At 34.8% G+C, this 18547-nt stretch overlaps 1 protein-coding gene across 4 annotated transcripts in view; it reads right to left on the bottom strand.

Annotated features, from left to right (window-relative positions):
* USP34 (ubiquitin specific peptidase 34) overlaps positions 1–18547 on the bottom strand; it is a gene marked incomplete at its 3' end in the record, with an annotated part of 228681 nt that overhangs the window by 52696 nt on the left and 157438 nt on the right. For all 4 annotated transcript variants that reach the window (XR_014018694.1, XM_081265549.1, XM_081265551.1 and 1 more), the window contains 9 exons: positions 16671–16817; positions 16524–16580; positions 16352–16429; positions 15750–15844; positions 11664–11836; positions 8671–8824; positions 6469–6547; positions 4497–4550; positions 4267–4362 (listed from right to left, as the gene is read on the bottom strand). Coding sequence is in view for 3 of the 4 variants with exons in the window: in XM_081265549.1 (XP_081121675.1) it covers positions 4267–4362; positions 4497–4550; positions 6469–6547; positions 8671–8824; positions 11664–11836; positions 15750–15844; positions 16352–16429; positions 16524–16580; positions 16671–16817 (933 nt within the window). The remainder of the gene's footprint in view (positions 1–4266; positions 4363–4496; positions 4551–6468; positions 6548–8670; positions 8825–11663; positions 11837–15749; positions 15845–16351; positions 16430–16523; positions 16581–16670; positions 16818–18547) is intronic.

Raw genomic sequence — 18547 nt, 5'->3', positions numbered from 1 at the left:
GATTATAAGAGAAGGCTTATATTTAAATATTGGCAAAAAAAAAAAAAAAATTTAAGTTTGGCCAGCCTAAATGAAAAGTGATCTCTATGTATACTATAAACCAACAGGATCACTCTATGTTTGTGTTCATTTATCTCTCAAAACGCCTAAACATGCTTTAAGCTTTTGTAGACAGTTCTATTAAAAAAAAAAAAAAAAATCTAGTATACGGGATTGAACCTAATTTCCTATGCAGGCTAAAAGTATGTGTTCTACCCCTGAGCTACACAACCAACCCAATAAAAATACTTTTATCTAGAACAAATTTATGTTCTGATTACTGATATTACTGGCTGTATTTCTTTATTTTCTGTTTTTGGTACTGGAGATTAAATGCAGGGGGGCTTTATCACTGAGGTATATCCCCATCCCATTTTCTTATTTTGAGATGAAGTCTCAATATGTCACTTAGGGCCTAAGTTGCTGAGGCCGGCCTTGATTGTTATCTTCCGGCCTCCTGAGTCACTGTGACTACAGGTGTGTGCCACCACTCCTGATTTACTGGCTGTATTTCTTAGCACTGCATTTCTGTATTTTGGCATTTGAGGTGGCAGGTTCATCTTTCATTGAGAGTTCCAACCCTATCTTTAATTCTCCCCCTAAAAATTTTGAATTACTTCTACCTGCCTCCCCAGCCTACTACCCTGGCCTAGAAGCAGCTCTTATAATCATTTATTAGGGCTCCTGATCCACATTGATACTTGAGAAATTGTAGACACAGTCATTCAACAGTCTACTTTAGAGTCCTTGAGCATTTCCAGGCTCCAGCTCTCTACAGAGCTGCAGTCTGGAGGGCAGTCTTACCACATTCTGTCTATCTCATTATATACCTCTTCAGAGCAAGGGAGCTCCATTCCAAACTTGATCCTTCTAGCCATGAAGTCAATATTATATCCAGGTCTCCTTTAACCTATGTGAACCTCATTTTTGGTCACCACCATCTGCTTCTGGACCTAACACATACGTAGTCTCTGGGTTTCTACCATACTCAGTGCTTTTAGTTGTGCTCTATTTTTGTTGTACAGAAACATTCATGTTGTTTTTTTAAATACTACTTTTTATACTTTATCAATAATGTATTTAGGAACAACTGGGAAAGTTAAGTGTGAAACCACTGCACTGCATTATTAGAATTTCCCTAGCTATTTTCTATGTTATGATTCAATTTCATCTTGGTCATTCATCCTTCAATTAACTAAATATCACAGCCCAGTAGTTCACCTTTCAATTCCTAGAGCAAATTTTGTCCTTCGTTTCGGGGGAGATGAGGGTGTACCATCGATTGAACTCAGGGGCATTCAACCACTGAGCCACATCCCCAGTCCTATATTGTATTTTATTTAGAGACAGATCTTACTGAGTTGTTTAGCGCATCTCTTTTGCTGAGGCTGGCTTTGAACTTACTATCTTTCTGCCTCAGCCTCCTGAGCTGCTGGGATTACAGCCCCTTTTTTAATGGAATCTCATGGGGCTGGGGATGTGGCTCTGGGATATAACACTTTGCCTCACAACCAGGAGGCTCTGGGTTTGATCCCCAGCACCACCAAATTTAAAAAAGAAAGAAATGAATTGGAATCTCATGATATTGCACCAGCTAGCCTTGAACTCTTGGGCTTAAGCAATCCTCTCATCTGAGCCTTCCCAGTGCTGGGATTAAGGTATAAGCCAGCTCTTATATAATATTCTCTTTGCCTAAGGATTCTTCACAAAATTACCTCCTCTTAAATTTTCAAGTCTCAATTTACAGTTAACCTCCTAGAACTGACACTTAACCAGGAATCCCTATTAACTACCCTTTCTGAGAATTTCATTTGTATTTTGTGTTAAGTCATTACAATTTTTAATAAGTTTATTTAATTTAATCTCTTGTCTGGTTCTAAAATTTCATATGTCAACTTTTGGAAAAGTGTACTAAATAGCTATACTTAAATAAACCTATCAGACCAGATTCCAGTTAATACCTACATCAATGTTAAGTTTATACGTATTTTAAACATTTTAACTTAATTTTTAATAAAATGTTATTAAAGTATTATTTTAAAAAACAATCATAGGATAAAATGATTGTTTTAGGTCTGTAATCAGGAATACTCTAATGTACTTAGTAGAGCCTACTTTTCTTCTTACAGTAAAGGTCTGAGATTTACTTTTGTCACAATTTTTTTTCCCCCAGAATGATCTGGAAAGCTCTGGGGGTTCCTGGGACCATTACAGAAGGTCTATGAGTTCAAAACAATTTTCTCAGTAAAACTGTTAACTCTCATTTTCTCCTGATCATACAATGAGATTTCCCAGATGAGTGAGATCAGAAGATAGAATGCAGAAGCTGTTATGAGAATCCAGTTGTTTTGTCTCAAACTGGACATTAAAGAGATCTGCAAAAACTTAAAACAGGGCTACTTTTCTGAGTTGTTTTGTTCAGGAAAAAAAATAGATATTACTTACAAAATGTTATTTATGTAAGCATGTACTTAGTTCATTTTTGTTGTTTTTTAAATTGTTCTAAAATTTTAAGTTCTAATGTGGTAAATATTGGAAGGCATATTTTTTAAAAAATTGTATTTTTAAAGTTCTCTAATGCAGTGTAGAGGTAACTAAGGATTAAACACAGGAGTGCTTTACTTGTAAACTACTATACATCCAATAGTCCTTTTTATTTTTTTTTGATGGTGCTGGGAATCAAACTCAGGGCCTCATGCTTTCCAGATTACCACTCAGCCACATCCCTAGCCCCACCCTCCAGTGTAACCAAATTGTTGAGGCTGATGTGGAACTTGGAATCCTCCCAATTCAGCCTCCGGAGTTGCTGGGATTACACCAGCATGCATGGCAAGGTCAACAATAACTTTTAAAAATACAAAGGAGGGTGGGCTTGTAGCTCAGGGGTAGAGCATTGGCCTAGCACATGAGGCACTGGGTTCCATTCTAGCAGCACATAAAAGTAAATGAAATGAAATAGTTATTTTGTCCATTTACAACTAAAACTTAAAAATAAAAAATATTAAAAAATCCTGAGACCAGTAAGTTTGGGAACCACTGATGTAATAAACAATATACATCAAGGTTTTCCTTAAAATTTCATTTTATTTCACATGTAGGTTAATAGCCATTAAATATTTTTAATCCTTATATAGAGCATTCTACCATAGAGCTATGTGCTATGTTCCAACCAAGTCCAGTTTTTTGTTGTTGTTGTTGTTGTTTTTTGGTGTGTGTGTGTGGGGGTGTGTGTGCTGGGGATTGAACCTAGGGCTTTGTGCATGGCAAGGCAAGAACTTACTAAGTTATATCCAAGTCCACTCAGTTTTAAGACTTGATTCCAACAGTGAAAAAGTAATTATTTTATTCCTTATAGTAAAAGTCTAGATGGAAAAATATTTATCAGGTATTCCTTTCTGGAGAAGATCTACTTTCTATATTTATGGCTTCCTGTGTTTCACGGACATGATACACATTTCATTATGTAACCAATAATGTACTAATACTACCACCACCACCAAAGAAAAAGCCTCATTATTGCAAATGAGACATTTTTTAACATACATAATAAAATTTAAATTTATTTCAAATGCACTGTAGGATCAGTATACAACTTGGTGGTGGAGTGCTTGCCTGGTATTCATGAAGCATTGCATTTGATACCCAGCACCACCCAAACCCAACCAAAACAAAACCCCCAAATCTTAAATGCATACTTAAATGTTTATCTGATTCATGAAGAGGAACAAACCACCCAATGCAAGAGAGAAAATTATCAACCTCATGAATCATTTGTGAGCATATCCTCATCCCATTAATCCTTTCAGCTTTCTAATTTTTCTTCACTTTCTCCAATAATTATTTTCAACTTCCTTTAATTTCACATATTTTTCATTCTCCTGTCTTATGTCAGTATTATCAAGACTACTGACTAAAATATTCTTGAAATCTACATGGAGCCAAGCATGGTGGTACATGCTTACAATCCCAGCTAGTATAGGCAAGGGCAGGAGGATCACAATTTTGAGGCCAGCCTCAGCAACCTGGCAAAACACTGTCTCAAAAATAAAAAATAAAAAGGGATGGGGATGTGGCTCAGGGTTAGAGCACCCCTGGATTCAATCTGCAAAAAAGAAGAAAAAAAAATCTACTTGGGAACTACAGATATCAATGTTGTATAGCCTGTAGAATTCCTTGCATAAACAGTTAAATATTTCAAACTACTACCAAAGTCAAATGAACATTTACCTCCAATAACTCTGATGAAACATCAAATTTGTATTCTCTGCCATTTTCTTCTTCTGGTTCCATACGCTTGTAAAACAGCATATATGCACTGTGTGTCTTTCAGAGGCAAAAAAAAAAAAAAAAAAAAAAAAAAAAAAAAGTATAGTTTCATTGTGACAAGGTATAACTCTAAAATTAGACATTGTAGAAGAAAACAATATAAAATTATGATACATGAAATAAATGATTACCTTTTCAAAGGAGAAATCCATAAATTTATCTGTAACAGAATCATAGGTCTTCGTCTGTTTAAAAAAAAAAAATTTGCTTTACAAAATGAATTTATTCAGCTATACTTATGTAAAAATTATTTCATAAACAGCTATTTAATACTTCAAAGTAAGTTGAAAATAGTTTTCAAATTATATTGCATTCATAAAAAACACATGTATATGGTTTTCAGATAGAGAGTGCTATAAAACTGAGATAGAAAATTTCCGTGTAAAAAAGAAAGGTGTGGCAAGGAAACAGTTGGTCTGGATCTAATTTTTGTAAATGTGGTAAGTAGAAATATCAATTTTAAACTGTATATTCTCAGTAACCCTGTAAATAAGAAAAATACTACGGAAATACTTTATACGCAAAATGTTGTCATATATTTTGAGATTTCAAAATATTATCCATATGTACTCAACCAATTCTTAAAAAACAAAAAGTTTGAGCCTTAGAGTTATGACTTTTTGCAGATAAAATGGATTTGTTAGTATATACATAAGGAATGTAACTGATAGGTGACAGAGAACTAAGTATCAGAAAAAGACATCAGTCAACCAAAGATATCACAAAAGAAATCATGGAAAAGAAAACAAAACAGAAGGAAAGAGAAGAGTGAAGGTATAAGAGATGAGATCTAAGTAAGAGAAGATAGACCACGAAATATAAGAGGATGAATTTATAGAGAAAACTGCACATGTGGAATATAGAGTTCAGTGGTGGGGCTAATAAATCATTAGATATTCAAGTTCTACTAGTAATTCTGCAGAATTCTAGGTTGTGACAGAAAATATTTTTTATAAGGCCAAAAGGGGGCAGGGAGCAACTGACAAGGAGGATTATGGGCATGACAATGGTAAGAGAGAAATCTGTTTCGGAAAACACAGACTCAAAACTTTTTTTTCAAAGTACTTTATCAAAAATATATAAAAGAACATTTATTTTATTTTAATTTATTTAAATTATTTAAAATTTTTATTTTAAATGGACCTGTGATTTGGTAAACTACCTTTTAAGAGAACTCTGCAACTAACTTATCCCTTTCTTTTCAGGAAAAACTCCATTAAAAAAAAAAATGTCCTAGAAATAACATCTAGAGATGTTTGATTTAGTGATAGGTCGAATGCTAAGTAAATAATAACTTTTCTTTCCTACACATTTCCAAATGTTAGCAACTGGACTATGCTTTCTATTCAGAACAGTAGACAAGAGGACCAAGAAGCAATGAGAAGTCTTTCATTAAAACCTAGAATGGTTACAACCAGAAGTTATTTCAATTTCTGACCTGTGAGAATCAACAGGTTTATTTCTTCCCCCTGGTGTTGGGGACAAACCCAGGGTCTCACATATGCTAGGCAAGCACTGTACTAATGAGCCACATCCTTAGCCCAATAATGCTCCTATTAAAACAGCTTTCAGGAAACTGGTATTATGCCAGGATAAATAGCAGATGAAGAAGTAAAATGTCTTTTTAATGTTCTACTATAAATTATTTAACAAAGGAGTTCCTTTTCTAACCCATAACTAGTGTTAGTAAGATTGCCAGTACCTTCAAAAAGCATTAAAATAATAAAAAGACTTCCTTGGGCAAGATTTTTGAGATTACATCAAGAAATGATAATTTCTTTTTGCTCTAATTCCATAGAATTCACTGAGTAAACAATATGTTCCATCATAATGCTCTTGGCAATATAATTTAATTTCTGTATTATTATTTAGCTCTATTTTTAAGACTTAACTTTTTGATCAGACTGCTTGAGGGCAAAAACAGTAATTTTTAAATATTTCCTGAGTGTCTTGTGTATACTATGAATGTTCTAAACTTCCAATACATATCAATCAACTTTGGATATAAAAATAGCAATTATAAAAAAGTTATGAAACCTTGTTATTGGATTTTATGATACCTGAAAAGTCACAAACCATTTATAATTCCTAAATGAAACTTACCGTCATCTCTCCACCAAAACACTCAGAGGCAAGTTGAGCAGAATCAAAAGGTTTTACCTCAGCATCATTAAAAAGGTACCTAAAACAAAACACATAGTATTGATCAATATGCATGTATATAAATAAATCTCTATACTTGCCACTACTTTCACAATATTGAGATTATATGCTAATATGTGGCAAATACTGATCAAATTATTATTTCATGAGTTAGAATTTAACAAGTTCTTGATTTTATAACTCCTGGACACTACTAGAAGTTGGGAATGGAATTTCCTAACAGTCATGACCACCTTAAAATCAGACAGATCAGTCTGGGGATGTAGCTTAGTGGTACAGTGTTTGCCTACCCTGTGCAAATCTCTGGGTTCAATCCCTAGCACCACAAAAGAAAAAAAAAAAACTGATAAATCCATTACAACTTAATATTAACAAAAACAAGGAATAGAAACTTTATTTAAATATAACACGTAAAGCTATCATATAGGAAAGAGAACTTAGTCTTTGAAACTTTCTGGGCTAGGGTTGTGGCTCAAGTGGTAAAGTGCTCGCCTAGCACTGGGTTCAATCCTCAGCAACACATACAAATAAAATAAAGATATTGTGTTCACCTTAAAACAAACAAACAAACAAAAAACCCTAAAACACAGATATTATTAAAAAAAAAAAAAAAAAAAAAAAGAGGGCTGGGGATGTGGCTCAAGCAGTAGAGCACTCGTCTGGCATGCATGCGGCCCGGGTTAGATCCTGAGCACCACATACAAACAAAGATGTTGTGTCTGAGGAAAACAAAACAAAACAAAAAATAAATATTAAAAAAAAAAAAAAACTCACTATCTCTCTCTCTCTCTCTTAAAGAGAGAGAGAGAGAGAGAGAGAGAGAGAGAGAGAGAGAGAGAGAAAGAGATAGATGTGGGAACTTTCAAAGATAACCATTTCAAAATTTATGATCAAGCAGGGTGTGGTGGCACACACTTGGAATCCCAGTAGCTCAGGCAGCTGAGGCAGGAGGATCGTGAGTTCAAAGCCAGCCTTAGCAACTTATCGAAGCTCTATCTAAAAATATTTAAAGAAAGGGCTGGGAAGCTGGGCATGGTGGCATGCAACTGTAATCCCAGTGTTGGAGGCTGAGGCAAGAGGATCATGAGTTCAAAACCAGTCTCAGGGCTGGGGATGTGGCTCAAGCGGTAGCGCGCTCGCCTGGCATGCATGTGGCCCGGGTTCGATCCTCAGCACCACATACCAACAAAGATGTTGTGTCCGCCGAGAACTAAAAAATAAATATTAAAAATTCTCTCTCTCTCTCTCCCCCTCCCTCCTCTCTCACTCTCTCTTTAAAAAAAAAAAAAAAAAAAAACCAGTCTCAGCTACTTAGTGAGACCCTGTCTTAAAAGAAAAATAAAAAGGGCTGGGGATGTGGTTCAGTGGCTACATAGCCCTGGGTTCAATCCCTGGTACCAAAAAAGTAAAGAAAGAAAGGGAAAAAAAATAACAACTACCCAAAAAGATTCAAAATATATTTATGGAAATTGATAAGAAAAGTAAATGACACCATGGACACAATGACTGAATGGGTGAGAAGTACCAGCTGAATGAAACTATTTTGCTAACTACAGATCAATTAACAGTTGTCTAATTTGTTCAAAGCAATATCCCTGAAACTGAGCACAATGCCTAGGCATACATATACTATCTACAGAGGATATCCAAAGACCACAAAACAGTTATTTGGTACCCACTTAATTTCCCACTGTTAACTTCATAAAAGAAAATAAAATGTGTGGGTAGGAAAAGGCAAGGTTTTCTAGAGTAGAACATGGAAATAACTTGCAATTAGCATACATGAGGACTTTATGGCACCCTATAGAAGGCATTCAACAAAGTGAATGAATACGGAGAAGGTAAAATTTGGAATGAGCAATTTTGACTGTGAATTTCCTAAGACTGTGTGTAAAAATCTGTGCTTATTCTTCTGAGGAAAGCATTCATCAAATGCTCGAGAATTCAGAGACCCATAAGTTTAAGAACTGATTCATAGTTTTTTGAAAGTCATTCTCATTTAAAAATTCTCTTTTCCTTATTCATTTCAGAGAGTTAAAAACTGAATATACCTGAAAACTACTTTAAACTCATACCTTAAAAACAGGGAAAAGAGGGGAAGAAAGTTAAAAATTCAAAGCAAAAAACATTTTAAAAACTCACCATTTATTATTTTTATAAGCATGTGGATTGACTATATCTCTGATGAAGCTATAATAGTGCCCACCATCTGCCGTTCCTGTGTGAACAGTCACTCCTATCAAGTCATACTCATAGCTCTCTGTGTCTTTTGAATGATCACTGACTTCCTTAAAACCTGAAATAATGTACATAAAATGGCAATAATTTTGATAACTGCCTAACAGTGACATATTAGGATCATATATTATACAAATAACTGGGAAACAACCAGATATTAGCACGTAATTATAGGAAACCACAATATATTAAATATAAAAATGTTCATTTAATCTGACAGGATTTTGAAATACAGAATATATGTTTCATTCAATTTTATCTGTATTAGGAATTGGCAAACACAGACCTAAAAAAGCATTAGCATATTTTTGCCTTTTAGTCTCAAGGAAAATAGAGCACTGTACTGGTATCATGCTTCCAAATATCCATCAGGTAATAGAAAGCACAATGTATTAGAAGGTCTGTGTAGTTAGAAACAAAACACAAGATACACTTTCCATCACCAAACATATAAAATCTAGTTCTCAAAAGGCACTAAGGAAAAAAAAAAATCACAGAATTGTTTAAAAAGTTTGAAGAAGATTTTTGACTTATGATATATATATATATATATATATATATATATATATATATATATATATATATATATATATATCCATCCCACCACCACACAAGAAAAAAGAGCAGATTTGGTTAACTTGAACACATAGTCTACACTAGATAGTGAATTTACAATTAGGTAAAAAGAAATGTCAAAACATTGGCGGAGAAGCATAGATGGGCTCATTTAGGTGTGCAGAATCTGAATGTGTCACTAGTAGCCTAGCAAAATCCTTTATCTTGGCACAAATTTCTGCTCCCTATAAGCATGGAGTCATCAGTGAACAATACAACAAAGCACAGATATTACAAAGTCCTACTACAGTTTTCCAAATGGTTTGATAAGAGGTGTAAAAAGTAAGATGTATATAAACAAGTCCGCTTTTTAACTTTACTTTTGTTTTCAAATATATCCCTATTGGACCATTTCCTGAAACTTAATATACACATATCCTAAGGGAATTCCCTAATCCCATATTCCTTCACATTTTACTTGCCATCTTCAAACAAACAGTATGTTCTTCTTTTGATACAACAACCTATATTCATTGTTTACATCTCTTATTTCCCATTTAGTGAGGGTAAAAAATTTACTGAACACTCATGAAGTGCTAAGCTGAAGCTATAGATTAAAATTTAGTTCTCTTTCCTAAAGCTAGCATAGTAAGGTGGCTTCCTTATATCCTTAAAATGTAAATAAGATGCTGCCAAGATCCTCATTATGTAAAAGGCAACTTTTTGCTAAGGAAAAACGGAAAATGCAAGGCAAACATTGTTGCACATGTCTGTAATCCCAGTGCCTTGGGAGACTGAGGCAGGAGGATTCCAAGTTCAAGACCTGCATCAGCAACTAAACAAGGCCCTGTCTCAAAATAAAATAAAAAGGGCTGCAGATGTGACTCAGTAGTTAAGCACCCCTGGCTTCAATCTCTAGTAGAAAGAAAACCAGAAAAGGTAAGACCCAGACGCTTTCAATTTTCTTCTCTTACTGATCTCCCTTCCTAAATCCTATAGTCCTTGAGGCACACATCTACTAGTTTAAAAACATATTGGTCTCATGAAGAAATAATTTGGTGCTTATCTAGTTATGAACTAAGTACCAATTTCTTGTGTTTTTTCCCCCTTTATGGTATAGGGGAACTGAAAACAGAGATGCTTTATCACACAGCTATATTCCCAGTCCTTTTTTTATTAGTGTGTGTTTGTCTCACTAAGTTGCTGAGGCTGGCCTTGAACTTGTGATCCTCCTGTGCACCACAATACCCAGCTACCAAGTGTCATCTTTAACTCATTGCAATCTGCCTTCCTATTGCAACATGCAAATAAAATTACTCTGATAAATATAACCAAAGACTTTTAATTTGTTATTTTTAGTCCTATTCTTATTAGAACAGTTCTTTCTCCTTAGCATTTAATTCTTAAGACCACATTCCTTCATTCTTGATATCTTTCTGAAATACTGACATCAATATTCCCTCATCCAGTGGCTTAAAATGGAAACAAGAGAGTCCCCTCTTCCACTCCCACCCACTAGAAGCCAACCAACTGAAATATAAACCTCATGGGAGGCTTCTATTGTTTCTGTCATCACTGTATTGTCACAAATTACATAGTACATAGGTATTCAATAACTTTTTACTGGACTCATTTATTCAGTCATAAAGTCTTATTAACTACATAAAGTCTTATTAATACATATACTTCTCATCTCCCTTGGCACTCTTTCTTATTTAAGCCACAATCTTCACTGTGGTTTATAAGAATGGCCTCTCTACATACCTTTCATCATTCTCTAATCCATTTTAGAATAATCTTTCCCAAAGGCTCACCTATTTGTCAGCTCCCTGCTTAAAATTCTTTTAATGGTTACATAGTAAATAAATATTATAATATGACCTAAGAACAAAAGAAAAAAAAATGTTCTGACCACTGCATTTTACATGTCTCATTAACCAGCACTTCCCCACCCTCCCACCCAGGAGTTCCTAACTTCTTTTGAACTAACTCTTACTGAACTTCCTATCTCTGCTTAAATATTACCTTCCCATGAAAGTCTTGATTCTTCTATTGTTAACACATCATACTTTTAATTTCATGTTCAACATAAGACTTACCCCACTTAGATCTAAGCTCCTCGAGAGCAGCAACCATATTTATCTTGTTCCACTTTTATGTCTCCACTACCTAAAACATGATACTAGTAGAATACTACATATTTATTGGCTAATTAATGTGTCTTTAAAAACATTTTCATTTCTAAGACTGTTTAATTTTCTTAACTATGTAGTTGATAATAGCTTTATGATTTCCTTGTTATGGAGACTTATAACACAGACAACAGAAAGATAGAAAATTACCTTCTTTCCTGTCACTTTTTCCCATAAGAAAATCTTCAGTATAGGGTGTCATATCCAAACGTAACGGGAAGGAAAAGTGTGTGTTCACTTTTTCTTTCATCATAGTGACCATATTAAATGTATACCTCATAGTATTAAAACTCAGAATACGAGGCAATTTCTTAAAACATGCCCTGAAAAGTAGAAAACAAACAAACTTATTAAATATTGTCATTCAAAAATACTTTAGTTTGCTGTGTGGCATGCCTATAATCCCAGTGACTTGGGGAGAGGCTGAGTAAGAGTACTTCAAGTTTAAGGCCAGCCTCAGCAAATTGGCAAAGCTCAATGAAATTTATCAAGATCCTGTCTCAAAATAAAAAATAAAAACAGTGGGAGATGTAGCTCAGAGGTAAAGCACCCTGGGTTCAACCCCTAGTGCCTCCTGCCCTCCTCCCCACCCCCCCACCCCACCCCCGTCCCGCCAAAGAACAAAATCAAAACAAAATGATCATCAGTTTCATTAACATTACACTATCCCTACTTTCAATAACCAACTTAAAGTAGTATTCTAAATCACACTCTTACTGAAACACTTACATGACATTTTCCCCCTTTTTTCAAAGAGATATCCTGTGTCTAGGTAAGAAAAATTAAAGATCACAGTAGAACACAGCAAATGAGGGCCGGGGTTGTGGCTCAGAGACGGAGGGCTAGCCTAGCATGCGTGAGGCACTGGTTTGATCCTTAGCACCTCATAAAGTAAAATAAGGACATTGTATCCACCTATAACTAAAATTTTTTTTTAAAAAAATAGCAAATGATGATAAAGATATCAATGCATACTTTGGAAGCATGAAAAAGTGCACATCATACTCTAGCAACAAGGAGGTATTTGGTTAAGTTTTCTTTCCCACCTTAAATAATAAGAATCAGCGGAACATGGTAGTACATGCCTGTAATCCCAGTGGTTCATGAGGCTGAGGCAGGAGGCAGGCAGGAGGCAGGCAGTTAGTTCAAAGCTAGCCAAAGCAATCTAGAAAGAACCTAAGCAATTGAACAAACCCCTCAATGATCTATGAGTGACTCATTATATTCCTCTATGGTAGGTAACTTTAGATTGATTCTCATTCTGTTTAAGTCCTTCTTCTTACCCTAATCCTAATTCTCACAGGAATTTGTCTTCTTTTTTATAACTGCTTGCATAGCTCTGCTTCCATGTGATTAGTTCTATCTATAGCTTCTCTCTCTTGCAACGAACCTGTTTTATGGAGATTGAGCCAAAGAATAGCATTCCATTCAAATGCACACTGACCTGAAAAAATATTTTCTTAACCTTATTGATGACGCTTCTCATTCTCTGTCTTCTGACATACATAGATCTTTTCATCTAAAAAAAAAAATTCTTTGGTCCCAAAGTTCCTTCTAGCTTCTATATTCCCTATTTTCTTTTTACTGTCAAACTTGTCAAAATGAATAGTCTATACCTAATGCCATGTAATCTAACAATCCTGCTTCTACTCCTACAACATGAAAAATGAATGACTATTTTGCTCACAAACCCAATATTTTTATTCTGCTAACATATTCTTTCATCTTTGTGAACTATGTCAATTGAAGATATTATTTTTGAGATTCTGTCCCAATTTTTTGATTACCATCCCAATTTTCTAACTTTCCTTACTTTTCTTGTCACTTTTTTCTCTGTACTTTTAGGATGGTTTAGGCCTCAGTTCCTTGCATCAGTTATGTTCTTTCTTATGAAGACATACTGATATCTGAATAATTAAGTGATTGAAGCTAATTCAAAAATGTGGATGTCAACCATTTGATGTCATTGTATGATACCAATCTTACTTTCCATTACTAATTAATATGAATTCTCTACTTGACAAAGGCTAGCCTAAACCTGAATTTTTTTTTGTACTGGGGATTGAATCCGAATGCAATTTACCACTGAGCTACATATATCCATAGTCCTTTTTATTTTTAATTTTGAACCAGGATCTCCTTAAATTGATGATACTATCCTCAACCTTGAGATTCTTCTGCTTCAGCCTCCTATTCTCTGGGATTAGAGGTATATACCACCACAACCAGCTCTATCCCTGGACTTCTTACAGATACAAGGTCTTATCGCTCTCCTTTTATTCCTAATGATAAATGGCATAAACTGGTCTTTTAATCCAATTTCTATGTATCATTCAATGATAATGTGACACCTGTATTTAATCACTCTATCCTAAACCTACCAATTTATAGCCCTTAAGAAACTTTCACTATAGAAGCCAAGAAGAGTACATGTACTTTGGTTTGTAAATAAACACTCTATCATATTCTACTGGGCATACAGTAGAGAGGTAAACAATCAGAATGACATTGGTAAATATTTGATGAATTTAAAGGTCAAAAAGAAAACATAGGGTGCTTTAAAAATCTTTTGTGCCAGGTATGGTGGTGCATGCCTATAATCCCAGCAGCTGGGGAGGCTTGTGAGTTTAAAGCCAGCCTTAACAATAGAAGCCTCAACAACAGGAACTCAGTGAGACCTTGTCCCTAAATAAAATACAAAATAGGGCTGAAGATACAGCTCAATGGTTGAGTGCCCCCAGGTTCAATCCCTGGTACCAAAAAATAAAAATAAAAAACAAACAAAAAATAAATAAAAACCCTTTTTGGTGCCAATCCATCTATTGTTTAATCATTTAATCCATAAGAATATTCTTTGAAACATCTTTGTATGTGGTGCTGAGGATCGAACTCGGGCCGCAAAAGAATATTCTTTGAAAAAATAGCATTTCAAAGATTAAAGAAATCAATAAACATGGATCATGAAATAATAAAAAATTATAAAATGTTTGATATGAATTATAAAGTAAATCAATTTTTTATTTGAAGATACATAAACTACTATTTTCCAGGTAATCCTCTGAAAAATTTACACTGAGGAAAAGTATTTTTGAACTGCATACAAAAACTTAAAATAACATCAATACATAAAAAGAATCAGCTTGAACACAGCATAAAAAAATTATACAATAGTCTTTAACTCAAAAGTTAACTAACTTCTAAATCTAACTCTAACCCAGACCTCTTTCAAAGGTCATATAACAATAGGTAACTGCTTGCAGAGAACTCAAAGAGAACTTGAATTCTGTTAGATTATCTATCTCCCTAAAATCAGTTCATCTACACTATTTTACAGATCAGAATTTGGAAAGTCTCTATTCTTATGTGCTTGCATGTCCTCACTATAAAAATGGGAATAATAATAAAAACTACTTAAAAAGAATGCTGTGAGGATTAAAGGAATAAAATCAAGTAGTCATGAGAGTAGTACCTGCTAAACAGAAAATACTAAAAGATACCTATGAAAGAAATCACTAAAGCTAGATACCTAAGAGGAAATATGATTTGGGGTCGGGAGGGAGTTTACCAGGGATTAAACTCAGGGGCACTCGACCACTGGGCCACATCCCTGGCCCTATTTTGTATTTTTTTATTTACAGACAGGGTCTCACTGAGTTGCTTAGTGCTTAACTTTTGGCTGAGGCTGGCCTAATGAGTTGCTGGGATTACAGGCATGCGCCACCGCACCTGGCGTAAATGTAAATTATTATAAAAATGGTTATTTTCCTTCCTTTCCTGGGTCTGCTTCTAAAAATTAGACTTCTTGCACAAGGTTAGTAAGTCCCACTTTCTTTCTGTAACTGAATTTATATACCAAGTTATAATTCACTGAATAATGAATGAAAAGTTACTGCATGAGATTGAGATCCAAGCAGCTGAGTTTACATTAAACACACAGTTTTCACAGTTTAATCTTATTTTATCCCTAATTTGGTTTACTTCCATTGGATGATTTTATCAAAATGATAAAAATCATCCAGGCACAGTGGCACAAGTCTGTAATCCTAGGAACTTTAGGCTGAGGCAGGATCTTCATAAGTGTGAAGTCAGTGTAGGCAATTTAAGGAGACCATGTCTATCTAGAAAAGGGGATCAGGGGCCTCTAACAGGGGAAGGGAGATAACACAGGGGTAAAGCACTCCTGGTTTTAATCACCAGTACATAAAATGGATAAAAATTGTATTTCAAACAGCATACCTTTTTTCAGCTCGTACTTTCTTCCCGCAATGAGAACAAGTATACATGTTGTCACCTTCTAAGGTGTCTTTAATGGTGACTTCATCAAGAGACTCCTGTGTATAAAACCACATTTTAAAAGTTCATGTTGTTATTGTTTACAGCATGTAAACATACAAAAAGCATTAAATGGGGTTGGGTTATGGCTCGGTGGTAGAGCGCTTGCCTAGCATGTGTAAGGAACTGGGTTCAATTCTCAGCACAACATATAAATAAATTAAAGAGCCATGGAACAAAAAAAAAAAAAAAAAGAAGAAGAAGAAGAAAAGGCAATAATTACAATTTGGGCAGAATAAATCAAATTTGTTTTAAAACAGTGACTGTTTAGTAAAATACCATTTTTTTCCCCTCATGAATCTTACTATAATTTTTAAAGAGCTAAGTATTTATATTTTGATTGGACAAAAAATATTGTGTGGCCTACCTTTAATTTTATTTGATCAGCAGGCCAAGAATAATATACATGAAAACATAAAAATGTTAACTTTCTTTCAAGATGACAAGCTTGTTATATCAAAATAATTAAAACATAAAAGGTCTAAAATATATACAATGTTACTCACATAAATGTTCTTCATATCAGCCACCTGGCACCTCACAGTATAAAACTCTTCAGCAGTTTGACTAACATGTTCACAATCCTGATTGATCAATAGTCAAAAATTAGTAATTTTTACTGTAATGAGCTAAAATACATTAACATCTCCAAAAGCAAAAACCAGGTAAAATACTTACCAAGGACACAACATTGTTGGTAATTACACCTCCAAATAAACTTTTGACGGTATTTTTCTTTAATGTAAAACAAACAAAAGTCAGAAATGAAAATGTAGGCAAATCTTCATAAACTTCAAAGAAACTTTTCAGTATTCTAGTACTAACCAGTTCTGGAGACATTTCTTCAATTTTAGTAATCAGATCAGTAAAAAATTCTGTCATATCTTTCTGTTCCCCAGTATTCAGAGGCTGCTTATCCATGGTGTATGTTTTACAAAAAGGTCTAGGATTATATGCTTTGCATTCACTCTCCTATAAACCAAAAGAATTTGTTAAACAATACCAAGAAAATAGCCACAACAGCTTCTTAAGTGAATGAACAAAAACAATAAAACATGTGGTAAAGTTACAAGGTTCTCCTAACTTCATTTTTGTTTCATTTTTTTAAAAATTTTTATTGTTGATTGTTCAAAACATTACATAGTTCTTGATATATCATATTTCACACTTTGATTCAAGTGGGTTATGAACTCCCATTTTTACCCCGTATACAGACTGCAGAATCACATCGGTTACACATCCATTGATTTACATATTGCCATACTAGTGTCGTATTCTGCTGCCTTTCCTATCCTCTACTATCCCCCCTCCCTCCCCTCCCCTCCCTTCTTCTCTCTCTACCCCCTCTACTGTAATTCATTTCTCCCCCTTGTATTTTTTTCCCTTTCCCCTCACTTCCTCTTGTATGTAATTTTGTATACCCCTGAGGGTCTCCTTCCATTTCCATGCAATTTCCCTTCTCTCTCCCTTTCCCTCCCACCTCTCATCCCTGTTTAATGTTAATCTTCTCATGCTCTTCCTCCCTACTCTGTTCTTAGTTACTCTCCTTATATCAAAGAAGACATTTGGCATTTGTTTTTTAGGGATTGGCTAGCTTCACTTAGCATAATCATACCAATTTAAATTTAATGGTTTCAGCGCCAAAAGATGCTTAAATGAAGCTTATGAAACTATTTTTAGGTATAGGAATTTCTGTAAGAAATCTTTGACTCAAAGGACTCCAATTTGTATTGTGAAGCATAAATACAAAAACATTTGTAGTAAGTTAAGTTTTTTTTGGAGGGCGTGGAGTCTAAGGGTGTACTGGGAACAGAAACCAAAGGCTCTTTATCACTGAGCTCCATCCCTAGCTTGTTGTTTTTTGTTTTGTTTTGTTTTAAGTTATAGATGGACACAATATCTTTATTTCGTTTGTTTATTTTTATGTGGTGCCGAGGATTGAACCCAGTGCCCCACAAGTGCGAGGCAAGTGCTCAGCCACTAAGCCACAACCCCAGCTCCATCCCCAGCTCTTTTAATTTTTGAGACAGGGTCTCACTAAGTTGCCCAGGCTAGGTTCAAACTTTCGATCCTCCTGCCTCAGCCTCTCAAAATTACCGGGACTACTGGCATGCACCACTGCCATCACTCCAGGTTGAATAAATCTTTCTACAGATTGAACTTTCTTTTTCGATAGTTTTTTGTTGTTGTTGTTATAGTTTAAAATAGTAGTTTTTGTGTTGGGGATATAGCTCAGTTGGTAGAGTGCTTGCCTTCATGCACTAAGGCCACAGGTTCAATCCCTAGCACCACACACACACACACACACACACACACACACACACACACACAAGTTAATACTGTTCTGTATCTCAGTGCAAATGGCACATTCCTGCTCTCTTAAGAAGTGCATTAAGAACAGAATCAAGGGATGACTATTAAATCTTTTAATTAAAAAAAAAAAATTTATTCAGGCTGGGCATGAGAGCACATACCTGTAGTCCAAGTGACTTGGAGGCTAAGGCCTGAGGATTATAAGTTTTAGACAAGTAATAACAACTTAGCAAGAACTTGTCTCAAAATAAAAATAAAAAGGACTGAGGATGTGACTCCATGGTAATACTCCCCTGGGTTCAATCCGTAGTACAAAAACAAAAGAACTATTTTTTCAGTCCCTATCATGTATTAGTAACTGAAAAATACAAGAATAAATTGTGTCATAA

This window comes from Spermophilus citellus (assembly GCF_964194105.1).
Source record: "Spermophilus citellus genome assembly, chromosome: 13".
NCBI classification, from domain to species: domain Eukaryota; kingdom Metazoa; phylum Chordata; class Mammalia; order Rodentia; family Sciuridae; genus Spermophilus; species Spermophilus citellus.
The sequence above is the reverse complement of the archived record's forward strand: the minus strand, read 5'-3'. Positions and strand labels throughout refer to the sequence as shown.